This window comes from Lathyrus oleraceus, chromosome 2 (genome assembly GCF_024323335.1).
Source record: "Lathyrus oleraceus cultivar Zhongwan6 chromosome 2, CAAS_Psat_ZW6_1.0, whole genome shotgun sequence".
Classification (NCBI taxonomy): Eukaryota; Viridiplantae; Streptophyta; class Magnoliopsida; order Fabales; family Fabaceae; genus Lathyrus; species Lathyrus oleraceus.
In genome coordinates, this window is record NC_066580.1 from 416531814 (window position 1) to 416556057 (window position 24244).

At 32.5% G+C, this 24244-nt stretch overlaps 1 protein-coding gene and 1 pseudogene across 1 annotated transcript; both read left to right on the top strand.

The window, feature by feature from the left end:
- The first annotated feature begins 436 nt into the window (after window positions 1–436).
- On the top strand, window positions 437–12989 carry LOC127123496 (uncharacterized; annotated as a pseudogene).
- Window positions 12990–18703: 5714 nt separating this feature from the next.
- On the top strand, window positions 18704–20813 carry LOC127119832 (uncharacterized). The gene is made up of 2 exons (XM_051050167.1): window positions 18704–19162; window positions 20202–20813. Exons 1-2 carry the CDS (start codon window positions 18816–18818, stop codon window positions 20689–20691), a joined length of 837 nt encoding a protein of 278 aa, XP_050906124.1. The 5' UTR covers window positions 18704–18815; the 3' UTR covers window positions 20692–20813.
- The last annotated feature ends 3431 nt before the right edge of the window (window positions 20814–24244 follow it).

The window sequence follows — 24244 nt, forward strand, 5'->3', positions numbered from 1 at the left end:
ACATTTAATAAAATAATTCAAATAAGAATCCACAATTAGATTGTCACGCATGCTTCTCCACAACATAAAAACATCAATCACGAAATGGTCATGTGAAATAAGCAGTGAAAATAAACAAGTTCAAAAGTCTCAACAACAAAACTCCAACATAAATAAAGCATAACACAATAACGAATGACATCACATCCTTAGTGTTATACATCAGAGCAACTCCTCTAAGACCCAATAATAAAAGCTAAATATCAACGTCATCCTCTAACTCAAGCGGCTACTCCTGTACCTGATTGTCCGTACTCCCGAAGAGCACACATGCCATTAAAACAAGCAGGATAATAATGGCAAAGTTCAGCAAAACAAGATAGTAATAACAAATTATAAATCAACTCAATCACACTCAAAACACAAACAAATAGATAATAATGCAAATGCAAAGCTAATGCCACAAGCTCCTTATCAAAATGCAAGTGGTCCTAAAATCACTGGGATCAGAGGTATGTTACTGATTTTCCCATTTCTCTGGTTCTTCTCTGAATCGTGTCCCTCTTTGGACGTGAGACTGCCATAGTTCCTCTCTGAACAAGGCCATCATTGACATACAACATCATTAAAATCACAAAACATAAGCCTCAAAACATTCTAAAAAAGGTCCCACTCTTGAACCTATAAGTTACCAATCACAAGCCTCACTATAATCCCTATCTGGATTACTATACTCAAAACGATAGTCAAGGCCATCACTGTAATCCCTCTTTGGATTACTATACTCAGAAATATGTCTTCAAAATAATTTTAATTATTTCTTCTAAAAAAGGTAAAGTTATGTTATTATCCTAAACTTCAACTCATCAAAATACTCAATAAACTCAAAACGTCTCAAAATTCTCAAACACTCATAATTTCTTAAAATTATCAAAAGCTCAAAATTCTAAAAATTCTAAAAAAGTCATAATTTCTCAAAATTCTCAAAAAGTCATAATTTTCCAAAATGTCTCAAAAAGGTTAAAGATTCTCGAGTGATAACTCTAATAGGATAATGACAGACAGTTTCCTCAACTTACTCAAAAATGTCTCTAAGGTCACCAAAAGGACTCTAATATTAGAGATTGCTCACTTTTGTCACCAAAGGACTCCCGAACTCAAAAAATTGCAGAAATACCCGAAACTCAGAAAATGCCATAAAAACTTGAAAATGCTGCTGGAATTGTCAGATCGTCGATCGCAGCCGTTGCGCGCTCCTAGCATGGTGCGACTTACCTAATCGCAAAAAAAAAATCACAAAAACTCACTTAATCACGAAAAAATCATGATCATAATAATCGCTTGTCGCCTCCTTTCCTGCACGGTTCGTCGTCGTCGTCGTCGGTCGCAACCGCCTCACAAAACGACACCCCCGGTCGTTTCCGCAGTAACCGTCGTGCAAATACGATTGTGGTGATCATACGTCCGCCGTCATTCTGGCACGACTCCTCCACCGCCTCCGCGTCGACGATCCCCCTGAATCTTTTTTTACTTTTCCCCCGAAAAATACGATTTTCAAAAACAACTTTACCATTTTTGAAGTTTCTGCCAAAAAGTGATTTTTCATAAAATAAATTAAAAATTAAGTTTCTCTGTATTTGAGATAAAATCCAAAATCAATCGAATTATAAAAAGTTTCGAGAAATAGGACAAATTTCTCAATATAGTGCATTTGGGAACTCAAATGACCTAAACGGAGTTGTCCGAATCCCCGGGGGCAAAATCTCAACTTAACAGAAATCAAACCAACAAAGAAAAACAAATAACTCATATAATTGAATCATCACTGATACGAGGTTATAACATACAACAATAGCTTATAGAGGCCTTAGGGTATTTATCCTAAATCCCCTATTAGGGTCTCAGAGCAAACACGTGAAAATATTCTCAACAGATCATAAGGAAAAAAGGGAAATCAAGGATAAAACATATAACCCTTAAGACGCTGATAGGAGGATAATGAACCCTCATTATCATGCATGCCTAAAATCATCCATCAGTAGACAATTCCCCTTTCCCCCTTACCTTAGATTTACAGGAAGGATGACGACTTATCTCTTCAAGCCTAACTTTTCTTCCCAAAATTGTCTTTGTTCCTTCTGCCTCTTTTCACGTACTGCCAGAAATGTTCTAACCTAGTTTTCCCCCACCTTTTAGTATTTATATGAGCCTTATTTCTCAAAATTAATCTTTTTGCCCAATTTAATCTCAACTTCTCTCCTCTCAACCCATACTCACCCTTATTCACACAAATGGTCAATTCTCCTATTTACTCAATTAAATAAATATTTAAATTAAATAAATATTCAACTTAAATAATTATTGAATTAGGATTATATATTTTCTATTATTTTATCTTATTATAAAATAATTAATATGCCTAATTATCTGAAATAATTCAAGAATAATATTATTTTGTCTACTCTCATTTCACACATCCCCGGTAATATATAAATTACTAAAATACCCCTATAATCTAAAAACATCAAAATCAATTATAATGAAATAATTCACACCAACAATGAGATAATCTACCCTATTTAAAAGTTTGGGTGTTATAGATGTCTCAGTTAGTTTCTCACACGGGATAAGCGAAACATGAGAGTTGATGGCTTGAAACAAAAAACTGAGTATAGATCTAGAAAGATGGCAAAATGATAACACCGATGATGGAAATCGTGACGTGAAGGGTTGTTGGGCGCACTGTAACGTGTTGCTGGAGCGGTGGTGCTTGAGATCCATGTGCGGAAGGAGAAGTGGCGTGTGAGGGCCAGTGAGAATGCGGGTGGCAAGGAGATTTTGGGGACTGACCGATCTGGAAGAGACGATTTCGGGGATATAGGTATTTTTCCGGAAGAACGTCAGGAGCGACGACGCTAGTAGCGACAAATTGTAATTTGGAATCTTTCAAAGCAAAATTAGTATCTATTAGTATTGATATTTTTATAATTTATTTAATTAAATGTAATTTATTTTCTTACTATTAATTTATAATTTTCTTTTAATTTATAATTATTAATTTTTTATGGCACTATATTAGAGAAGAACACAACATAATAAAATATAATTGAATATTAATTAAAGTCTTTTCTCCATGATTTAATTATTAATATTTTTTGATGATTAATTTATAATTTCTTTTATTTAATGTAACTGATTTTTTTTTTGTTATTGATGTAGGAACACAATTTCACAACAGGATAATTAGTAGATCATCGACGGACACAAAAGACATTGTGAGAAATTTCAAGTTTTTCTTATTATGTCTCCTAAGAGGCCTCCTAAGAATAGAAATTTTGAATGTGGAAATGATAAACGTAAGAAAAAAAAATTGAAGAGTTACTTCAATCTCAAGTAGGAGCTCTTGATAAAGTTTTAATCAAAGAACCACAAGTTTCAAATGAAAGTCGTTATGTTGATAATATTGATAGTTTGCCTATTGAAAATGATAATTTTGATAGTGTGCCCATTAAAAATGATAATCTTAATAGTGTGCCCATTGAAAATGATAATCTTGATAGTGTGCCAATTGTTGATGAAGTTAATAATGATGATGATGCCGATGATAATGATGATAATGTTGATTATGATATATTTGATCCAAGAAATTGGGATCGTCTTCAACCTAAACTGATTGATTTATTAGTTGTGAAAGGTCCTAAAAGAGATAGTTCTATTGTGATGGGTCCTAGAGATAGTTTGAATAGACGTTTTACGGCTAATTTGTATACTAGAGCTTTAGCAAATGGAGAGGTGTGTGATAGAGATTGGCTTGTTTATTCGAAAGAGCTTGATAGAGTATTTTGTTTTTGTTGTAAAGTTTTTAAAAATGGGATTGTTAGGGGACAATTAGCAAATGAGGGTTATAGTGTTTGGGTACATGTTGGTGAAAGAATTAAAGAGCACGAGTTAGGCATGGAACATGTTAAAAATATGATTACTTGGTATGAGTATCGCAAAAGGCTGCCAAAATTTCAAACTATTGATAAAACAACTCAAAGGTTAATTGAGAAAGAAAAAGATCACTGGAAAAATGTTTTAAAAAGAGTTATTTCAATAGTGAAATTTCTTGCTAAACATAATTTAGCCTTTCGTGGTTCTAAGGAGAAATTGTACGAAGATAGCAATGTAAACTTTTTGGGTTTGATTGAAATGTTAGCTGAATTTGACCCAATCCTCCAAGAACATGTTAGACGTGTTACAACTTAAAAAGTTCATATTCATTATCTTGGGCATAACATACAGAAAGAGTTGATTTCATTGCTTAGTTCTGCGATTAAAATTGAAATCATTAGAAAAATCAAATAGGCAAAGTATTTTGCAGTGATACTTGATTGTACTCCTGATGTTAGTCACCAAGAGCAGATGTCTTTGATAATAAGATATGTGGATATTTCTTCAGCTTCTGTTAGTATTGAGGAATCATTTTTAGGATTTTTGAATGTGAATGATACAAGTGGTCAGGGGCTTTTTGATGTTTTACAAAATGAATTGAAAGAACTTGGTCTCGACCTATTTGACGTGAAAGGGCAAGGTTATGATAATGGGTCCAATATGAAAGAAAAACACCAAGGTGTGCAAACGAGATTTTTAGACATAAATCCGAGAGCCTATTATACACCTTGTGGTTGTCATAGTCTTAATTTGGCATTGTGTGATATGACTAACTCTTGTATTAATGCTAGGAATTTTTTTGGAGTTGTTCAACGCATTTATACAATTTTTGCCAATTCTACTAAGAGATGGCAAATTTTGAAAGACAATGTAAGGGTTGACTCCAAAATCATTGTCATCCACTCGTTGGAAGAGTCATGTAGAAAGTGTCAAAGCTATAAGAACTCAAATGTTAGAATTTACAGAAGCTTTGCTTGAAGTGTCAGAAAATGATCTTGATCCTAAAATACAAAATAAAGCTAAATCCTTAGCAACAAATGAGCTTGGTGATTTTGAGTTTTTGATGGCTATAATTATTTGGTTTGAAATATTATCTGCAATTAATTATGTTAGCAAGCTTTTACAGGAAAAGGATATGCTTATTGATGTTCCTATGCAAAAAATTAAGGGGTTGATTTCGTATTTTGAGGGATATAGAGAAACAGGTTTTTATAAGGTATTGATTAACGCTAAGGAAATTGCGGTGGAATTGAATATTGCCCCAATATTTCCTCAAAGGCGTATAATTAAAAGAAAAAGGCAATTTGATGAGAATTTGAATATCCCATCAGTCGAGCTATCAGAAGAAGAACCATTCAGGGTTAATTATTTTCTTTACCTTGTTGATCAAGCTGTTGTTTCTCTTAATAAGAGGTTTGAGCAATACCAAGAGTATGAAAGTATTTTTGGTTTCTTGTTTACTTCTCACAAGTTACAATCATTAGATGATGCAACTTTGAAGTCCTGTTGTACTAACTTTGAGCAGGCATTGAAACATAATGAGCAATCTGATATTGATGGGAATGAATTTTTTGCAGAGTTGAAGTTACTAAGAGAAATGTTGCCTGAAGAAACCATAAGACCTACTGATATATTATTATTTTTAAAAGGCTTGGATTGTTTTCCTAATACAGTTATTGCATATAGAATCTTATTGACTATTCCTGTGACAGTTGCTTCTGCAGAAAGAAGTTTTTCAAAATTGAAGTTGTTAAAGACTTACTTGCGGTCTACCATGTCACAAGAAAGGATTAATGGATTTGCATTAATAGCTATTGAAAATGATATTTTGGAGACAATAAAATATGAAGACTTAGTTGACGATTTTGCTTCAAAAAGTGTTCGTAGAAAGGCTCTTTTTATGTAGTTAGATAATTTAAGTTGTAAGAAATGGTGTTAGTAGTTTAAACAATACCTTTGAACTTTTTGGTATTTCATTTGATTGATATATAATTTAATCTTTTGTTTGTCATTTTTAATCATTAAAATTATATATATATATATATATATATATATATATATATATATATATATATATATATATATATATATATATATATATATATATATATATATATATATATATATATATATATATATATATATATATATATAGTTAAATCTACTTCACTCTCCAATGGTTTCCCATTGAAAATTTTGATCTTTCACTATAGTTTGTGACAAATTACATGATGTTTAATACAATCACAATATCCAAATAATGTTGAAATATGAAACTCTTCTATTTGTATCCCTTGACTTGTACACAATATCCAAACTGAATCCTTGTGAAATTTTTACACTAAATCGTCTTAAATCTTCCAGTTCCAACAATTCAGCTCCAAAGTCTTTGTTCTGCAGCGATATTTCCTCGATTCTACCAGTACCTTGAGCGTTAGTCTGGATGAAAATTGAGAAGAACTCCCACTTTATTTGTAGGCTTCCATACAATACTACCAAGGTGACTATGGAGAGAATAACCTCCTTTTTTTTCCGCTAGACTTGTAAATATCAGCCACAACACAACACACCATGAAAACATTTGAAATCTCAAGAAAATTCTTTAAAGAAAAGTTAAACACAATAACATAATCACCTTAACAATCACAAATTTCCAAAAATGATATTTAGATCCACATGGAAATGGAATTAGAATGAGATAAAAGATTAAAGAAATCGTTTGCAAGCACTTAAGAAAGATTTAAAACCCTTTTTGAAAATGATAGAACAAATGAGTTGTCAATTTTCAAATCAATAGTGAAAGTGTATGTTTTCCAACATTATGAAAAGTTTTGAGAGAAAATAATTTTATATGCATTGGAGAACTAACATTAAAATGAGTGAAAAATGATGTATGATTCAAGTCATAAGCAAGAGGTATGATTCGAGTCAGAAAACCAGGTGATTTGAGTCAAGAGGAAAATATCATATGAGAATCCATTTGTGTGATTCGAGTAAGACGAATTATGATTCAAATCATATTATTCTAGTCACACAAGCTGTGATTCGAATCACATGATTCGAGCCATAAGAAATGGTGATTCCAATTAGAGTTCCATAAGCAAATCATGAAACTTCCAGTTCAGTGTAATTCAAATCAAGCATTCTTGTGGTTCGAATCAAAATATTGTGATTCGAATCATGAAGTATATTATTCGAATTATGAAAACTATAAAATGATCCCTGAGCTCTCTGTAAGTCTTATTCGAGTCAAGTGAATAGTGTGATCATCACACCACAAAAATGTCTTTTTTTGTAAAATTTCAAATAATTTTTGAGATTCCACTATAGTCATGACTTGAACCATTCTCAAATGTTGTTCTTGATTAAAAAATCAAAATATTGATTTGAAGCATATTGCTTAAACTATAACCACACACTTTGATTTATGCATGCTAAAAACGGATTTAAAAATCAAACTATGTGCAATCGATGAGGAGACTCAACAACTAAATAAACAAAACCAAAAATTTAAAAGACGAGCAATCAAATTTTTTAACCCATAAGACAGAGACATGCAACATGCAACATGCAACATGCAACTTCAAGTCGGTCCTTCTAATCACTCTTTTTTCTTCAATAAAATACAACTAGATATTGAAGTTGCTCATGGAGAAACTAGTAGTATATTTGTCTTTTGAGTGCCACACCACTTTACAATTAACAACGAGGTATGTGGATGGGTCAACCTATAAAATTCGGTAAAATCCAGTCAAACGAATTTTAAAAAGTGGGTTGAGTCGGATAATTAGGTGGATATGAGTTTAAAAACTAAAAGACTCATTAAAAAATCGGGTTTCATGTAAAATCGGATCCCAATCCAGAAAAACCCACTGACCCACTAATCAAACATTTATTATTACAATTTTAATGATTGTGATGAATATTAATTAATTGTTGTAATTTTAGTCTCTTAACATTTACTATTTTAGTGAATCATGATTTTAATTAATTTTGAATATTTTACTCTTTAGTTATTTTGTGCTAATATAATTTTATGTCATGCAATTTCAGTTTGTTACTAGTATTTTATGATAATTTTTATAAGTTGATGATATCATTTATTATTTTATGATGCTAAATGATAGTAAAAATAAGTTATCTATTTTTTTAAGAAGATAAAAATATTGAGTAATTTTTATGAAAAAATTATGATGACTCGTCATTTTATCTTAATAAAATTGAAAAGTTATTTGGGCAATCCAATATCCAACTCAACTCAATTCAAAAATTAATGGATTTGTCCAAAACAACTTATTGGTACGAAGGGTGATTATTTTACCTCACCAAAATCAAAATATCTTTTATGAATTGAGTATTGAATTTGACCAAATCTAACCGTCTCATAGATCCTTTGGATTAACATTCTCTTTGTTTTGTATCATATTTGCAATTAATTTATTTATTTTGGTGTCCACTAATGAAATAATATTATTTTATTATTATAACATTCTATTAGTTTAATTTTCCCTTGAGTGGATGACCCAATAAAAACTAAAAACACTCATCTTGGCCTATATATACATAAACCAAAACTTAAGGTTCATTTAAGTATATATCACAATAATAAAATGAGATATATTGAGGAAAGTCTTAGGTCTGCTTAATCGAGGGTAAATGGAGGGAAGAGAAGGGGGAAAATGTTTAATAGTTAATGTATTTGGTTCAAATTTTAAGAGAAGGAGATGAGGTAGATGGATGAAATCAAGATCTCTTCTGAATCACTTTTTGCTTTCTCTTATAAGTAACTTAATGTTTATTGTGACAAACGCCACACCAAAAATAAAATTTGTGAGAAAAAAAAGTTTTTTTGAATAAATACAAAAAAACGATCTAGTTACAAAAAAAAGAGAGAAGAAAAAGAGAGGGAGTTAGTTATAACAGTTTTCCTATTCACTTTCTCAAGAATTAAGGTTTTTAAATTACAAGTGAATAACAATTTAACTACCACTCTAACACACTAGAATATAACTTATATATAGACTCTTGGTATAGATAACGTTCATACATGATATACATAATTATTACATAACAAAGTATATAACTAACTTAAGTCATTTGTATGTTCGATCTGCCTTCAACTACAACATACACATCTTTGACTACTGTATGTTCGAATTGATTTCGACTACAACATACTCAAACTAATTTCGACTACAACATATACATCTCAGCAGAACCAAAAAGCCTACCCTATCAAATTCGATCCAAAAATCTATAATATTATTTTTTATCACTACTTCATTTGTATTATAACTCACTCACACGGATAGTTTCATTCATTTACAACATAAATCACACATAATTTTTTTTGTTTATCAAGTCATATGAACCCGATATTTGTGCACCTATTTTAAAGTTAATAATTAAATACTTCATGAAAGTTGTATAATGGTACACATGAAATTATTATGAAATGGAATATATATATATATATATATATATATATATATATATATATATATATATATATATATATATTAAACGTGATAAAATAAAACTCCTCATTCAACGAAGAAATTAAGATGATATAAACATTTCAGTAAAAAAAAACATGTTTATTTTAATAGTTGATGAAGAGCATGAATTTAACAAGACTAAGTTTCCAAAGTTTCACATTCTCTCTGTTAAGGACCCCAACAATTTTTTCTTTTGAAATTGTATTAACCAATAATACAAACTTCTCCGGGGAGTGAGAACATTGGTATCACTTTTTGCATTTAACAATGAGAAACATTTTCTTTTTCGATTGAAGAACTATTTCAACTCAATTGAAGGTTGTTAATCACTACAATTGAAATGAAACAATCACCACTCAATAATATTGGTTAGTTTTATTACTTCTACCATTATAGTTGTGGACATTGACACACCCTTCTATAATATTGTATGCTTTAAAAAAAATCTCATTTATTACTTCCATGGCTTTTTACAAAAACACGTAAACTAAGAGTATATTACTTATAGCATTTAACCTTATACCCATTTAAATTTGGCACCTCCTAAACTTAATAAATTGACTATATTAATCTTATAAATTTTTTAATTGTTTTTTAAAATTCACTCAGAATTTGTACACATTCCAAAATCTATCTCCGAAATGATATTGGAAATTTCATATTTTTATAAAAGAAATTTAAAAAAAGTAAGCTTTTTATCGGGAATTTTAAAATTTTCGAGACAATCCTTTAGATTTTTAACAAGAATTTTAGAAATTGCAGTATTTTTATATGCATTTTTCTTTTGAAATTTTAGAATTTTCGATATTCTTTTATAGGAAAATGCTAACGAGTGCCCAAAAAAATTAGTTAAGAGGTTAAAAAGATAAGTTAAATATTATTTAAGAGACAAAAAAGATACTCTCTCCGTTATCTTTTATAAGCAAATTTTAATTTTTAGGTTCACTCAATAAATAATGTATTTAGACTATATATAGATCAAATATATCAATTATTCAATAAACCTAAATATCAAAAATCGCTTATAAAAGAGAATGAAGGGAGTAGTATTTTTAAAAAACATGTGTATTAAATGCACTGAAAACAAAAATAAATAACTTATTTTTAAAGAATATTATGTGTATTCAATGCATTCAACATATAATATTTTTTTAATTTGGAATTCTTAACTAGTGTCTCGGAGGCACCGGTTAGCATGACCCATTTTAATAACATTGTACCGGGAATTTCATAATTTTTGATAGTTCAAAAAAGTTGAGTTTTTTCTAGAATAGGAAAATTTGAAATTGCCGGTAGTTACTTATTTTTTACTTATTTTTTTCATTTTGAAGTGAAGTCTAGGGAAAATGACGACACCATTGCAGGCAGTGCCATAGATGGAGCGACAATTTAGGATAAGGTTGCTGAAGCAAAGTCTTCCCAACTACAGGTTGGACGAGTAGTTCCAACCGGTTCACACTAGAAATAGTTGATTGAGTAGGGGTAGTTCCGCACACCCCGTAGCACTCGACGTCGAGCAGTTAGATTAGACGAGAAGCCCATAGATGATGTTGAGGTTGTTCATGCTTAGGATGTGCAGGGTCAGGATGTTCATGACTCCGCGGTCGAGACATATACGATACCTATTGTAGATGATGTGGTTGATGAAATGGCAGATGAGGTGGCTGAGACTAATGCCCATGTTACTGATGAGGTGACTACCACATATTTGATCCCTACTGTTACTGTTGATACAAAGGTTACGACTTCTGCTTCGACATAGTCGTTTGTGCACACTGATGGAGAGTTCCCGGAAGGACCCATTGATCGATCGGTGCTTAACGAGTATGCTAACCATGTGGCGATTATGGCAAGGAGATGTGTGTGTGTGTGTATATATATATATAACTTTAATTTATTGGCTTAATATCCTTGTTGGTTTCGTATGTTAAAATCGGAGTTCATTTTAGTCCCTTAATTTTAAAAAGGATCATATTGCTCCCTTAAATTTTCAAAACGTTCCATATTAGTTCTTCTTGTCTAGTTAGCGTCGGAAAAAATCAAAAATTGGTCGCTAATTAGACGAAAATGAAAAATATGGTACGTTTTGAAAAATTAAGGGATCAATATGGACCTTTTTAAAGTTAAGGGACCCAAATGAACACGAGGTTAACATATGGGAACATAAAAGATATTAAACCTAATTTACTTATATCATTCCATGATGTAGTGAAATTTAACTGATAATTTTTTAAAATTTGGTTGTCACAGGACCATCTCTCGCTGAAGGTGACATCCCACAGATCGAAGATGAAGAACTTCACTAAGAGTTTGATGTCCAGCAGGTCAGGTGAATTGTACATGATTTTGTTCTCCTCTCATTTGCCGACTGCTCACTCACCATACTCGACACTTCACTTCTGATTGCTTTTGTTGAGTGACGGCACAAGGAGACATCTTCCTTTCATCTTCCGTTTGGGGAGATGATTAGCACTTTAGATGATGTCTCCTCCTTGTTCCATCTTTTAATTGGCGATAGATTCTTCACCGCTCATGTTATTAGCCAAAGGTTTGCATGTATGATGGTTGTACGAGATTCGGGAGTTACTGAGGAGGTCGTGTTAGTGAGGTTTGATCTTAATAGGGGAGCTCACATTCAGATATCTTGTCTTCAAGATAGATACCACGAGCTTGTAGATGCATAAATGTATGTGGTTGTCGCTAGGGTGTACCTGCTACATATAGTAGCATGTACTCTCTTTGCGGATAAATCTCATGTTTATATTGACACTCGACATATGTGGTTGCTCAGTAGCCTTGGCGATACCAGTTGGGCTTAGGGGTGTGCTGCATTGACAATCCTATATACAACATTTGGAGTTGCAACTACCTTTGAGGACAGACAACCTGCTGGTTATTTGAGTATATTCTGTGTATAATTGAAATTATTATTTGTAGTTTGGTTCTTATTTAATTGTAACGAATAACATTTCTTAATTATTATTTGTTGTGACAAGAGGGTGCAACATACCCCGACGAGTGCCCAATGGAAGAGGAGATGGAAGGTCATGAAAGCACATCCAGGTGGTGTTGCGGAGTACATGAGGAGGCTTGATGCACTGACTGTAGATGATGTCATATGAACACCTTACATAGGTCACGGAGTCCACCGTGAATTTGACGAGTCTTTTATTTTATGGTTATATGAGATGGAAGACCTTAGTTGCTAGACACTTGCCTAAGAGGTGTATGTGATAATATGGTTATCACTAGGGAATCCTACGACTAGTTCCATATATTCCAGTTGCGGGAATTAATAGGTGGTTTCCGGGTAACATCACCAACTTTACCTATGCCATTATAGATATCGCAGTGAGGGTTCAACATGACTCACATTGTGAGGATGGTTACCTGGAGTGGCACCTCACTGTAGCACACCCTCATATTATCCCACCTTTTGAGCATACGGAGGATGTTGAGTTTTGTGATGTTGGGGTACCTGCCGATGACGTGTCGCCACCGTCACCTCCACCTGATACCGATGACCAGCAGGGCCTGCAGATGATCGTTGTTATTATGGAAACCTCATGGGTTTGGTAAACCCAAACGGTGAAGTTTTTACTGGATTATCGTGGGCATCACACATAGCCTGTGGGGGACCTATTTAAATATTATTATTATTTATATATATTATTTGTATATTATGTGTAACATTAATCAGACATTTGTACAACATTTTTTATTAGATACAGTTTTGGAACTTCCATTGATGTTTTATGAACATAACTTAACATTTGACAAACAATTACATAACTTAGATAGACGATTACATAACTTAAGAAAACAATAATAAATAATAAAACTTAAACATTACCATACGATTATGGACGTTTCATCATTTTAATTATGTCGTCGACAGATCTTGAAATCTTCACATCTAAATCGACCGGCCCCTTAGTTAGCCTACAGATAAACGATCTCCACATAACCGTCAAATCTTCATCGGTCTTCAACTCAATAAGGTTGTATTTCACTCTTCCACCAGTATCAATCCAATCTTCACGAAACTCGATATTTTTCACCTTTATGTTATTGGTATCAGGCAACAATTCATTCTAATTGGATGTCAAGGCGGAGAGAGATGTGGTGTCATACAGAAGTCGAAACTCTACAAGAGGTGCAACTTCGTTGAAGTACACTTCTACCTTAATCAAAAATTGAGGAAGAGGCATTCAAATGTTTTTATCAACAATAGATGACCCCTATTTATACAACTTCGAATTCATTTTGAACCACTCAAAATAGTCGCTGCGACCACAACTGTCCAAAATTATCGACAAAATCTTAATTGTTAAAATTTTTTGTAAAATTGGACTACCAGAAATTTCATATTGGTTGAAATTTTCGATATAACATGATATTTTTTTAAAATATCGGTAAAATTTCAATCGTATTAGAAACTTTTGAAAATTCCAATATTAGTTCATACTGAAAATTCTGAATATATTACCGAAAATTTTGAGTTATGTGCATAATTGTTGAGGTGTGATTGATTGATGAGCTTGGCTATGAGAGTGTATTGTGATATTCTGTGAATGATAATGTGTACATTATGATATGTTTGATATCCTACCTTGCAGTATATGCTTGTTATTATTGTTTGTGATTTCTCACCCCTTTGTTGCTGATGTGTGCTCCTTTTCGGTGTATAGATAAGTAGGTAACTGAGTAGCTGTTTAGAGTTGGAGGAATGCATGAGGTCGTTTTTTCCTTTTTATTTCTGCATTTTAGTTTACGTGCTCTGATATGTAAAACTGGGGAACATTTGCGAGCTCTTTCATTCTTTCTTTAGAAATTTAATATGCACTCTCATGTTTGACATTTCGATGTTTTGAGGAGACTTCATTTATGAGTTTGATTATGCTATAAAATTTCTTTGGAGTTTAAATGATTTAATTATTGAATGCTTTATTATGAGAAATTCTGTTGCGATGATACCCTAAGTGAAGGTGAGCATGCGATGACACCCTAAGTGAAGGTGTTGATTGTTGTTTTATCTAATAAAGTGTTATAGGGCATGTGTGTTTATAAAATAGAATATGTGACATCCTATTTGATTGTGTGAATACTTTGATTTTTGATGTATATTTATGTGTGGGGAAAATAAGGTGTTACAATTATTCTATAAGGAATAAGGAGTTAGCAATGATGAAGCCATGAAGAGTGTCCCGTCATTATCCATGATGACTGTCATGGATCCATTTCTCATGCCTTATGCACGCTCGAGTTATGATGGGCAAGCTATCATCTAGGATGACATCTGTCATGATGTTCAGATAGTCCCACATTTGGGTTGTTTCCAACACGTTCTATTGCAGTTTTGCACGAATTCTAAAGCTACAAACGGTATATTTAAGACCTCTAAAGTATATAATTTGAATTGTAACACAATGTTCAGGATCCAATCTTTATTTTACAGCAAACATCACTTTAAAATTCTATTTTATGCAAGTTCAAATTTTATCTTCTATGCTTCTGCTGCTGTAATTTCTTCGTCGCATTTTATTTTCGCTACTACAATACTATTGGATCAAAAGTCCCCCTTCAAAGTATTCTTAATTTTCAGAAGCATTTACTTTATTATAGGTTCTACTTTTTCACCTTTATGATGAATGTTATGTATGTTTATGCTATTTCACTGTTAAATATGTCTGAGTAGATCGATTTGAGTCTGAGACATGAGGATCGTCATACTGACGGACTTCATGTGAATTTCTTGAATGTTGATTGCAACGAGAATGATATAATTGTTTCACAATTTATGTTTTTAAAGAATAAGTTTCGCTGTGAAAGCAGAAACACAGGTACCATTTACACGCTGGAAGGGCTTAACCGGTATCCGACTTAGAAATTCAGACGATCGATTATGGGCTTTGCGAAAGCAGTTCAGAATCGATCAAGAAATTACTTAAATTTCTATTTTGCAATTTAAGTTTTTTAAAAAAGAAAGACATTCACTATGAAAGTAGGAATACAGAGACATCATTTGTGCACCGAAAGGGTATAAATGCTACCCGACTTAAAAATTAAAACAATCAGTTTTAAGATTACAAAAACGTCTCTGAATTAATTGAGAGGTTACTTTTAATTTGTGAAAGGTCTCTAGACTTGCAATTCATGCCGTGAAAGTAGACGATTTAGGGGTTTAAAGTCTGGTGACACGCCGGCGAAAGTGAGTGTTACCATTATTTTTAGTATTTTCTACAAAAATCATAATTCTCGTTATAATCAGTATAATAATTCATATGAATGAAATCAGAGGACAAGAATCATTATCTTAGACTCTTGCTTTTAATATTGAAAAAATTCCAATTATTTTCTATTTTCCCGTAAACGAACTCGTCTCTGCATAACCTTAGATACACATAGAAATGATAGAAGCCGATACTTGAATATTGGTCTCTAAGGATGATAACTTTTTCTATTACTTCGATATATTTGTATACTTGCAACCTATCAGGGGACAAAGAACAATGATAACTAAAATAAATGGCCTTTAACAAAAATAACTCTCTATGCAATAAGACATTGACTTCACTTGGCAAAAGAAGATGAAAGACAAGAAACACAATAACTTGAATATCCAATTTGATCAAAGATCTACTATGAGGGTGATATCAACTCTCCGATTCACTATACTTCCAAGAGTTGTTACAAAAGATTATAAATGAGTTATAAGAAAATAGTCACAAAAGTTTGCAAGAATAAACCCTAATTTCTACTCAAGTGTTTCTTAATCTATCCAACTATCTATATATGAATCACATAAGTCCAAGGTATTTAAAAGTATTTTTCAATCTCCCTTAGACATCTCTAAGGATTTTTCAAATTTCAAGGACACACTCTTGGAAATTTACTTTTGCCTCTCTAAGATTACCACTTAGATTCCCAAACCTCTCACTTTGTCTTCAACTTTAACGTTTTGAAGGTTGTAAAGACAAGAATGACGGCGATACATATTTATAACGATCCAACAAATACTTAACATACCCAAAACACAATCCATTAACAAACTTATCCACAAATCGAAACAACCAAACCTGATACACGAAAACTACTTGGACTAGATCCGGTACCTGAAGGACCTAATTTGCCTGCCGAAACTGACACGTTTGTTGTCGGCCTTAGCCACTCACCGATGACTGACTTCGCCGTATCAACTCCGTCGTGTCGGTGCTGTCGCTAGCCCTCACCAACTTCCAGGTTGATTTTTTATTTATGCAATCTAGATATATGTTTCATCGATCTTAAGTGAATCACCTATAATTGATTCTACTTGAAGATGTAATTTATAACTTTTGAATATGAAGATGATTTTTAAACTAAAATTTATCGTTTAACTTTCTATCGCATAAATATATTCAAACATTAAACATCACCAATTCATTCATAATCAATTTTCATCATATCATATGATTGACCGGTTTGTTTTGTTTTGTTTTTTTAAATAATTTTTATAGTGTAATATAATTTAGTGTAAAAAAAATATAAAAAAACTTTTCATCAAATAAATTTTTTGTTTGAATAGTTATTTTTAAAATGTTATTTTAGATATTTTATCATTTTATTAAAAAAAATGGATATCAAAATTTAAAATATCACTTAATTTTAATTTTAAATCTATTTCAAATAGTTTTTTATAAAAAAAAATTTGAGATAGAATTTAAAAAAAAAAAAAAATTCAACTATATTTTAATTTTCAATAATGTATATTTATGTTATAGGATGTCAAAATTAATTATTTAATTTAAAAAAATAAATATAATTTTTTTTTTTGTAATATTTTAAAAAACAATTTTATAATTTTTTTAAAAAAATAATAAAAAAAATCTATTTTTCTAAAACTGAAACAAACAGGTGCAATGAAACTGACACTAAAAGATGAAATAGTCATTCTTATTAGAAAAAGAAAATAAAAACATGCCTTAATTCGTATCCGATGCTGACCAAATCGTAAGCCTCTCTGGCTGTCCCATTTCCACGACCGCTCACCAAGGTTGAGCATCTATCTAACATTCTAGCATGACACATGTGAAACTTGAAAATCTAGAAACATACATATTCTTCAACACACACAAACCAAGTGGCACTTCAAAATTCACAAAGCCAATACAAAAAAGTCCAAATTGGTTTACCTTAATTTATTAACTATTCTCCCGATCAATCAGACAAAAATTATATAAGAGATAAACCACGTTATTCTCACTTATATTAATTATTAAGTAAATTTAAAAAATATTTTTTATTTATAAATAAGATAGTAGTAATAGTATTAGATATATGTTGAGATATTGAGATTGGTACGTAACCAATATGCAAAAATAAAACCCCTATTTGCCAGTTCAATCACTCGTATTCATTTGAATTTAATAAGAAACTTTCGGGTTTCAGATCCCACGAAGCTTCCAACTTCACGCCCACAGCTTCTCAAATTCACTCCCTCATTCATGGCGTTTTGATTTCGGAAAAACCAACCTTTTTCAATACGGACACACTCACCTTTTTGCTTTCACTACTCTCGTAAGTAAATACCATCATTTTTTTCTCACTTTTTGCAAACCCATTATTCACTTGTAAAGTTGTTGTTTATATAAAAAATCTCTACTTTTTTTCTCAAAACACAATCTTTCCTTTCAAAAAACGTGCTTTATGATTTACTCATGAGTGTTTCATGGATTGGACTTGTTGGGTTGGCGTCATGCTTGAAAATTTTCACAGTTCTTATTCGATCCGTTCTCCTCCATGCTTCATTGATTTTCTTTTCCCCCAAGTTTTGACTTTTTTTTTGTTTGATTTTCTGAGTCTTGAGATTGAAGTTTTCTTCCTAGTTGATTTCCAGGGGGAAGAGGAATTTGAGGGTTTAAGTTTATTTTTTTCTTTGGAAAATGAAAAATTGATGTTGACTCTATGAAGCTGTGTTTTTTCTGTGATTAGTTAGTCATAAGTTATAATAGCTGGATTAGGATTGCTTGACGGTAACTATTGGTTTTGTTTGTTTCTTGAAAAAATTCAACTATTCAAGAACTGTGATTGGTTCTTCTGATTGTAAAAAGGGAAGATTTTTATGAATTTAAGCTGTATCAAAAAGTAGTAAAGAATTCAAATTTTCTCACATACCAGATAGATCTGACTCAAGAAAAGTATATTTTTGTTGTTTGAACTTTCAAGTTTCTGATTTATATATACTAGAATTTCTGGGTAGGTTCTTTAAAAAAAAAGAAGCTTTTGTTTGATGTATGAAAAATAATTTGTAGGTACTAAAAGAGGATATGTTTTAAAGATTGTGCTTCTGCTTTTTATAGCTAAGAAATCATTCTGCGACGAAGTTGATTAAGCACGAGAGAGTGGTGAAAATCGTTCCTAACCATGGGATCTTTCAAGGGTCATGCTTTGCCGGGGACATTGTTTTTTTTAGTTGGGGTGTGGCATATATGGGCTACTATAGTGAGATATATACGTAATCCTAAGAGGTTTCAGGTTCGGGCGTGGAATCCTGTACCGGGTTTTGATGGGAGGGTGAAGCACTTGGAGCTCTATGTTATTGCAATTGGTTCTTTTATTGACTTGTGCGTTGAGTTTTTGTATTCAACTCACCTCAAGATATTTGTTGGCGGTGTCCTTAACCCTTCTCATATGAATGATTTTGAGCACTCGGGGATGCTTCTTATGTTCTTTATCTACGGTGTTGTTGCCTTACTTAGCGAAAACACCAGGTTAGTTCCTTCCTCTCCAACTCTCTCGTATTTAACCTGTTTTTGTTGTTTACAATCATTCACCGATTTCCGTGACCTATTTACATACAATAAGTCGTGCTGATATAGTTTAAGCAATCTTGGTCAATTAGATATGTACCCTAATGCTGAAATAAGATGTGTTCTACATAGGGTTTTGGTTTTTAATTATAGTGATAAAACAAAAGCTTAATTGCGATTTTGGTCCCCCTGTTTTCAGTGGCTTGCGGAATTGGTCCCTATATTTTAAAACTGTGCGCAGTTGCTCCTCACTCGTATTTTTGGACCCGACAGTGGTGATGTGACAACTTTTTTACGGACCTGTCATTAAACCTGCTTATGTGGAACCGTCGAGAAGGATTAGGTTTTATGACTTGTCAAATAAAACCTTGCCACACAACTATTCTTTGATCCAAAGTTCTGAGTGAGGACCTAAAAACTTGATTTTAAAATTGGGGGACCACTTCCATGAACTAGTCAAAACTTGATCTGTCATGCTTTTGATAACAGTAGAAACCCACAAATAGCGTAGCAAAACTTCGTGATGCCTTTGTGGTTATTCCCGCGATTATTTTTTATTTTAAAGTGGTTATTAAAGTTTTTGTTCTCAGTAATTGATTGTGTTTCCTTGTGCGCGTCTACTAGATATGTTAGTCTGTGAGCATCTTAGTATCCTCTACGATAGTACGAGTACTAAGACATAAGAGTTTCATTTTGGTACACTCTTTTTGTGTGTAACTGTAGCTGTGAATGATGCATTTTTTGCTCCTTCTAGCTCAATACACTTTACCCGCATTCTTCAAACACTCCATAATCCGGTTCTAAAATGTTTTGTTCTGCTCACTCTGTTCAATATCTTCAAATCTATACTAAGATCTATGCAGTCTAAAACTGTATTGCATTTGTCACAGTCCTTCATTTTAACTTTCAATCTATGCTCGAATATGCATTTTACTTTTACGAAACATAATTTAAATTTCTTAATCTCTGTCTCGCTGACCATATTTTCTTCTGATTATAGATTTCTTCCATTGCCAGAAGGTATTCTATGTTTGATAGCCGCCATGGCATTTTCCGCCGAGTATCTTCTATTCTACTTTCATTCAACATCACACAAAGGTCTCGAAGGCTATTACCACACCCTCCTAGTCTTCCAGGTAGGACTATGTGTTTTATCTTCAATCGCCGGCGCTCTTATGCCAAACAACTTTCCAGTCGATTTATGCAACGGAATCGCTATAGCCCTACAAGGCATTTGGTTCTATCAAACTGCATTTGTTCTCTACGGTCCCATGCTGCCAAATGGTTGTAAGATTAAGGATAACCATATCTCATGTAACTCAGTTGACAGCGAGGTTCGCGGCGAATTGCTTGCTAACTTTCAGTTTTTTGTTGCCATCCTCGCGGTTCTTGTTGCAACGGTAACGGCGTACGGATATGCTGCTTCGAGATATGGAAATTCTGAAGTTAATAATATGCATACTGTTCAGGATGAATTAGATCAAAACTGAAGTAGTTTGATTTTCTCTTTCTTTAGTAACACTTGAGAATGTTGTTGGCACTTAGTTTCTTATAGAACATGTTTGTATATTGGAGTGAAAAGGTGAAAGAAAAACATTATACATTTTTGTTGTGCAATGAGTTTTTAGGAAATGGTGTAGAAGGAATAGGAAATTTATTCTTCAATGTGGCATATATTTTGATTACATAATGAGTATGAAAAAAATAACTTATTTAAAGAATCTAAAGTTTCATTTTGCGACTTTTTTATCCTTGTGAAACATTGTCATTGCTGAACGTAACAATGGAGAGAAGGAGGGAGGCGAGCGAAGAAGATGGAAAAAGGAAAAGAAGTAATCTTTATCAATGGTGAAATAATCATGATGCATGTCCATTCTTGCTTGAGAAATCTTGGAGATAAAGCAATCTATGAAGCATTCAAGCATCAAGAGCTTACCATCATATCATTATCATCTTCATCTAATGTAGAAGTTGTGATCAAAAGAAGATGGAAACAAGTTTGGATAAATCTCATTGCATGTGAAGAATCTCATTGAAAGAAAATCATCAAGCATTTTCATCACCTCATCTATGCATCTCAAAACTCAGAAGTTGCAGGTTTGAATAAGGTGGGGTTCTAGCTTAGCGTTACCTTTGGGGGTTAACATGCATGTTATGTGAGTATGTGAGCATATGAAGCTCCGTTGATGCATGATAATAATGTGAATTACGTGATGGATTGAACATGTTGCCACCACATCAATGTGTATGAACAACTGAACTTGCCATTATAGGAATCTATATGTTTAGAACATGTATGAAACTAGGGTTAGAACATCGTAATTGATCATATTTGTTTGTTGTTCTTATTCTTACATGTTATGATCGTATGTTTGAGTTGTCTTGCGAATAATGCTTTGAAACTCACCTAATTTCTTGTGCAATGTATGATATTATGAATGGTAATAAGAACGTACATGCACTAAGACTTGTGTGCAAGATCGACAACGGTCGCGTGAGCCAGAATTTTCGATACGCATATGTAATATTGTAATGCTTTGCATTATAATCGTGTACGATGTCGATCCTTTTATTGACGCTATTGTTTGAGTGAATCTCTAACGGTCTCTCAATTAGGATAATATTGAAATCCTAATAATGTGTTAATGGTTGTTTACCTAAAGATGATAATTGGTAAGTGAGAAATATCATAGGGTGAGTGTATAATCCCAAGTGAGAAAAATCATAGGATGAGTGTATAATCCCATTTGTGGTAGTTCGAAATATAGGATATTAAGGAATCTCCTTATTTAATTTCTTAGGACGAGAGACTTCTTGAATAGAATCCTTGAAGGTAATAAATCTTAAAAGTAGGATATTAAGGAACCTCCTTAGTTAATTCCTTAAGGATAACGAAATCCAACAGTAGGGTTAACAAATACTTTCTCGGTCTTTTTTATTGAGGGTGACGAGTTAGCAAGACATCCAGGTCATTCCAATCACTGGTTGGGTCAAAGGAACATCGAGATAATACAACACAATTATGCATCTGTAACTCCTATTGTTCTACCTGGCAAGGGGGATTAGTATGTCAACCTTCACGTGTGTTATGAAGCCATATATGATTCGTCTTTTATTTTGCTTATCGAAGTATGTGGATGTAGTACTAGTGAACCTATTCTCGTTGTTTATTTTAAGATAATCAATTCTTTAGAGACGAGTGAATCTTTAGGATAGAGAAACTTCGCTGAGATTTAATATCTCACCCTTATTCTCGTTGTTTATTTTAAGATGAACAGATATTGGTCAAAGGAACAACATAGATGTAGGACTTGAAAGACATATTTCCATTATTTTAGTTTCGATGTGTATTATGTTTCCGTCCCATGCGAAAAATCTTGTAATCATGCATTTTGTATACTGATATATTATGTTTCAATACCTGAAAAATCTTATAATCATGCATTTTGTATACTAACACATTTATTCTTAGGTTTCAGTATTTACACTTTAAAAAAGAAATTATTTTAACATTTTACTATTACTTAAAAAAAGTTAGAGGACCATATGGCCTATATACGCCACATGTATACTTAATTTAAATCTCAAAAGGTAAACCAAGAAAAGAAAAAAACAGAAAAAAGAAGGAAAAAAAACTCACGATGTCATATCCTAAAATTTGTCCTATTTTTTTTCTTCTATTTTTCATCTGGTCCATGGTTCATCTGCATATTCGTATCCTACTCATCTATCATAATATCATTCACTTGCATTTTTCAGATGAGTATCATTGATTTAAAGATTTTGCTATTTATGACACAAAGATGTGGATCAAGCTTGTAGATCTCATTATGCTATGTCTTGACTATGTTGACACAATAAACTGGTGGTTGATCTTTTTCTTGGACCATAATATTGGTCTATACCATTTGTGGATCATATGGACTACATCATGGCATTGGGATTTTGATGACACTTTCAAGTTTGACTTTGGTCACCAAAAGTCAGCCATGAAGGGTTGACTTTTTGTTGACCATTTTCTTTTGAGATCTTACTTGGTGATTATCATTGGTTTTGTTCTTTTTGGGTTTAAGACTTGGCATTGCACATTCAAAAATCGAGATTCAGATTCAAGTCATTTTCAAATTCAAATTTGGAGGGAAAGATCATTTTTCTTAAAACACAAGTCACGTCTCATTCAAGAGGCCAATTTTCATTTCAACAATCCATTTCATTACGAAAGCCAAATTATAAATTTCTACACAAAATTTACATCATTTGACCTAGAGTTGACTTTGGTCAACTGTTGACTTTTTGGTCAAGCAAGTTGACCAAAATCAAACTACCTAAACCTTAGTCTACTTTCCAATTCATCCTTAAGACATCTCATCTCTTATGCCTCCAAATATTCAAGTATCCAAAATCCCTTCATGAAAGAACCTTGATCCATGCCTTGCTAAAACATTGTTTTATATCAAATTTAACATCAGTCCTGCAACAATGATACAAATATACTACAATCAACACTCATGCACATTATCACAATCAAGCCCAATCATTCAATGCCTTGCTAAAACATGAACACATTTGGCATAACATTGCAACCTAAACAAGTAGCATCCCAATTAGGATGGTATTGCATTTAAACATCCATAACCTTCACTAACCAATTAACATACCAACCAATTTTGAACATCTTTCAGAACTTTTTATAACTGACGCATAAGCGGAATTGAAACTCATTATTTAGAAACTGGTGACTTTGAACATCATATACTTGAAATCAAAACTGGTTGTTAAAGTTACACAATAACAAACCATTAGGGTACCAAAATTATTCTCACACAAATGCAACATTGTTACATCAAAATTCAAGGTATATATGTGATCCGCTGTCGCGCGCGGGTCAAAACGAGTATTTTTCAAAAACGTAGTACGACGACAATTTTAACTCGGATATCGTTCTCACAAGGATTCTTGATTATAATTATCCAAAGGTCAATCGAATTAGGGGGGTTGTTTGGTTTGGTGTTCGATTAAGAAAAAGTGATTATTAAAAGCAAT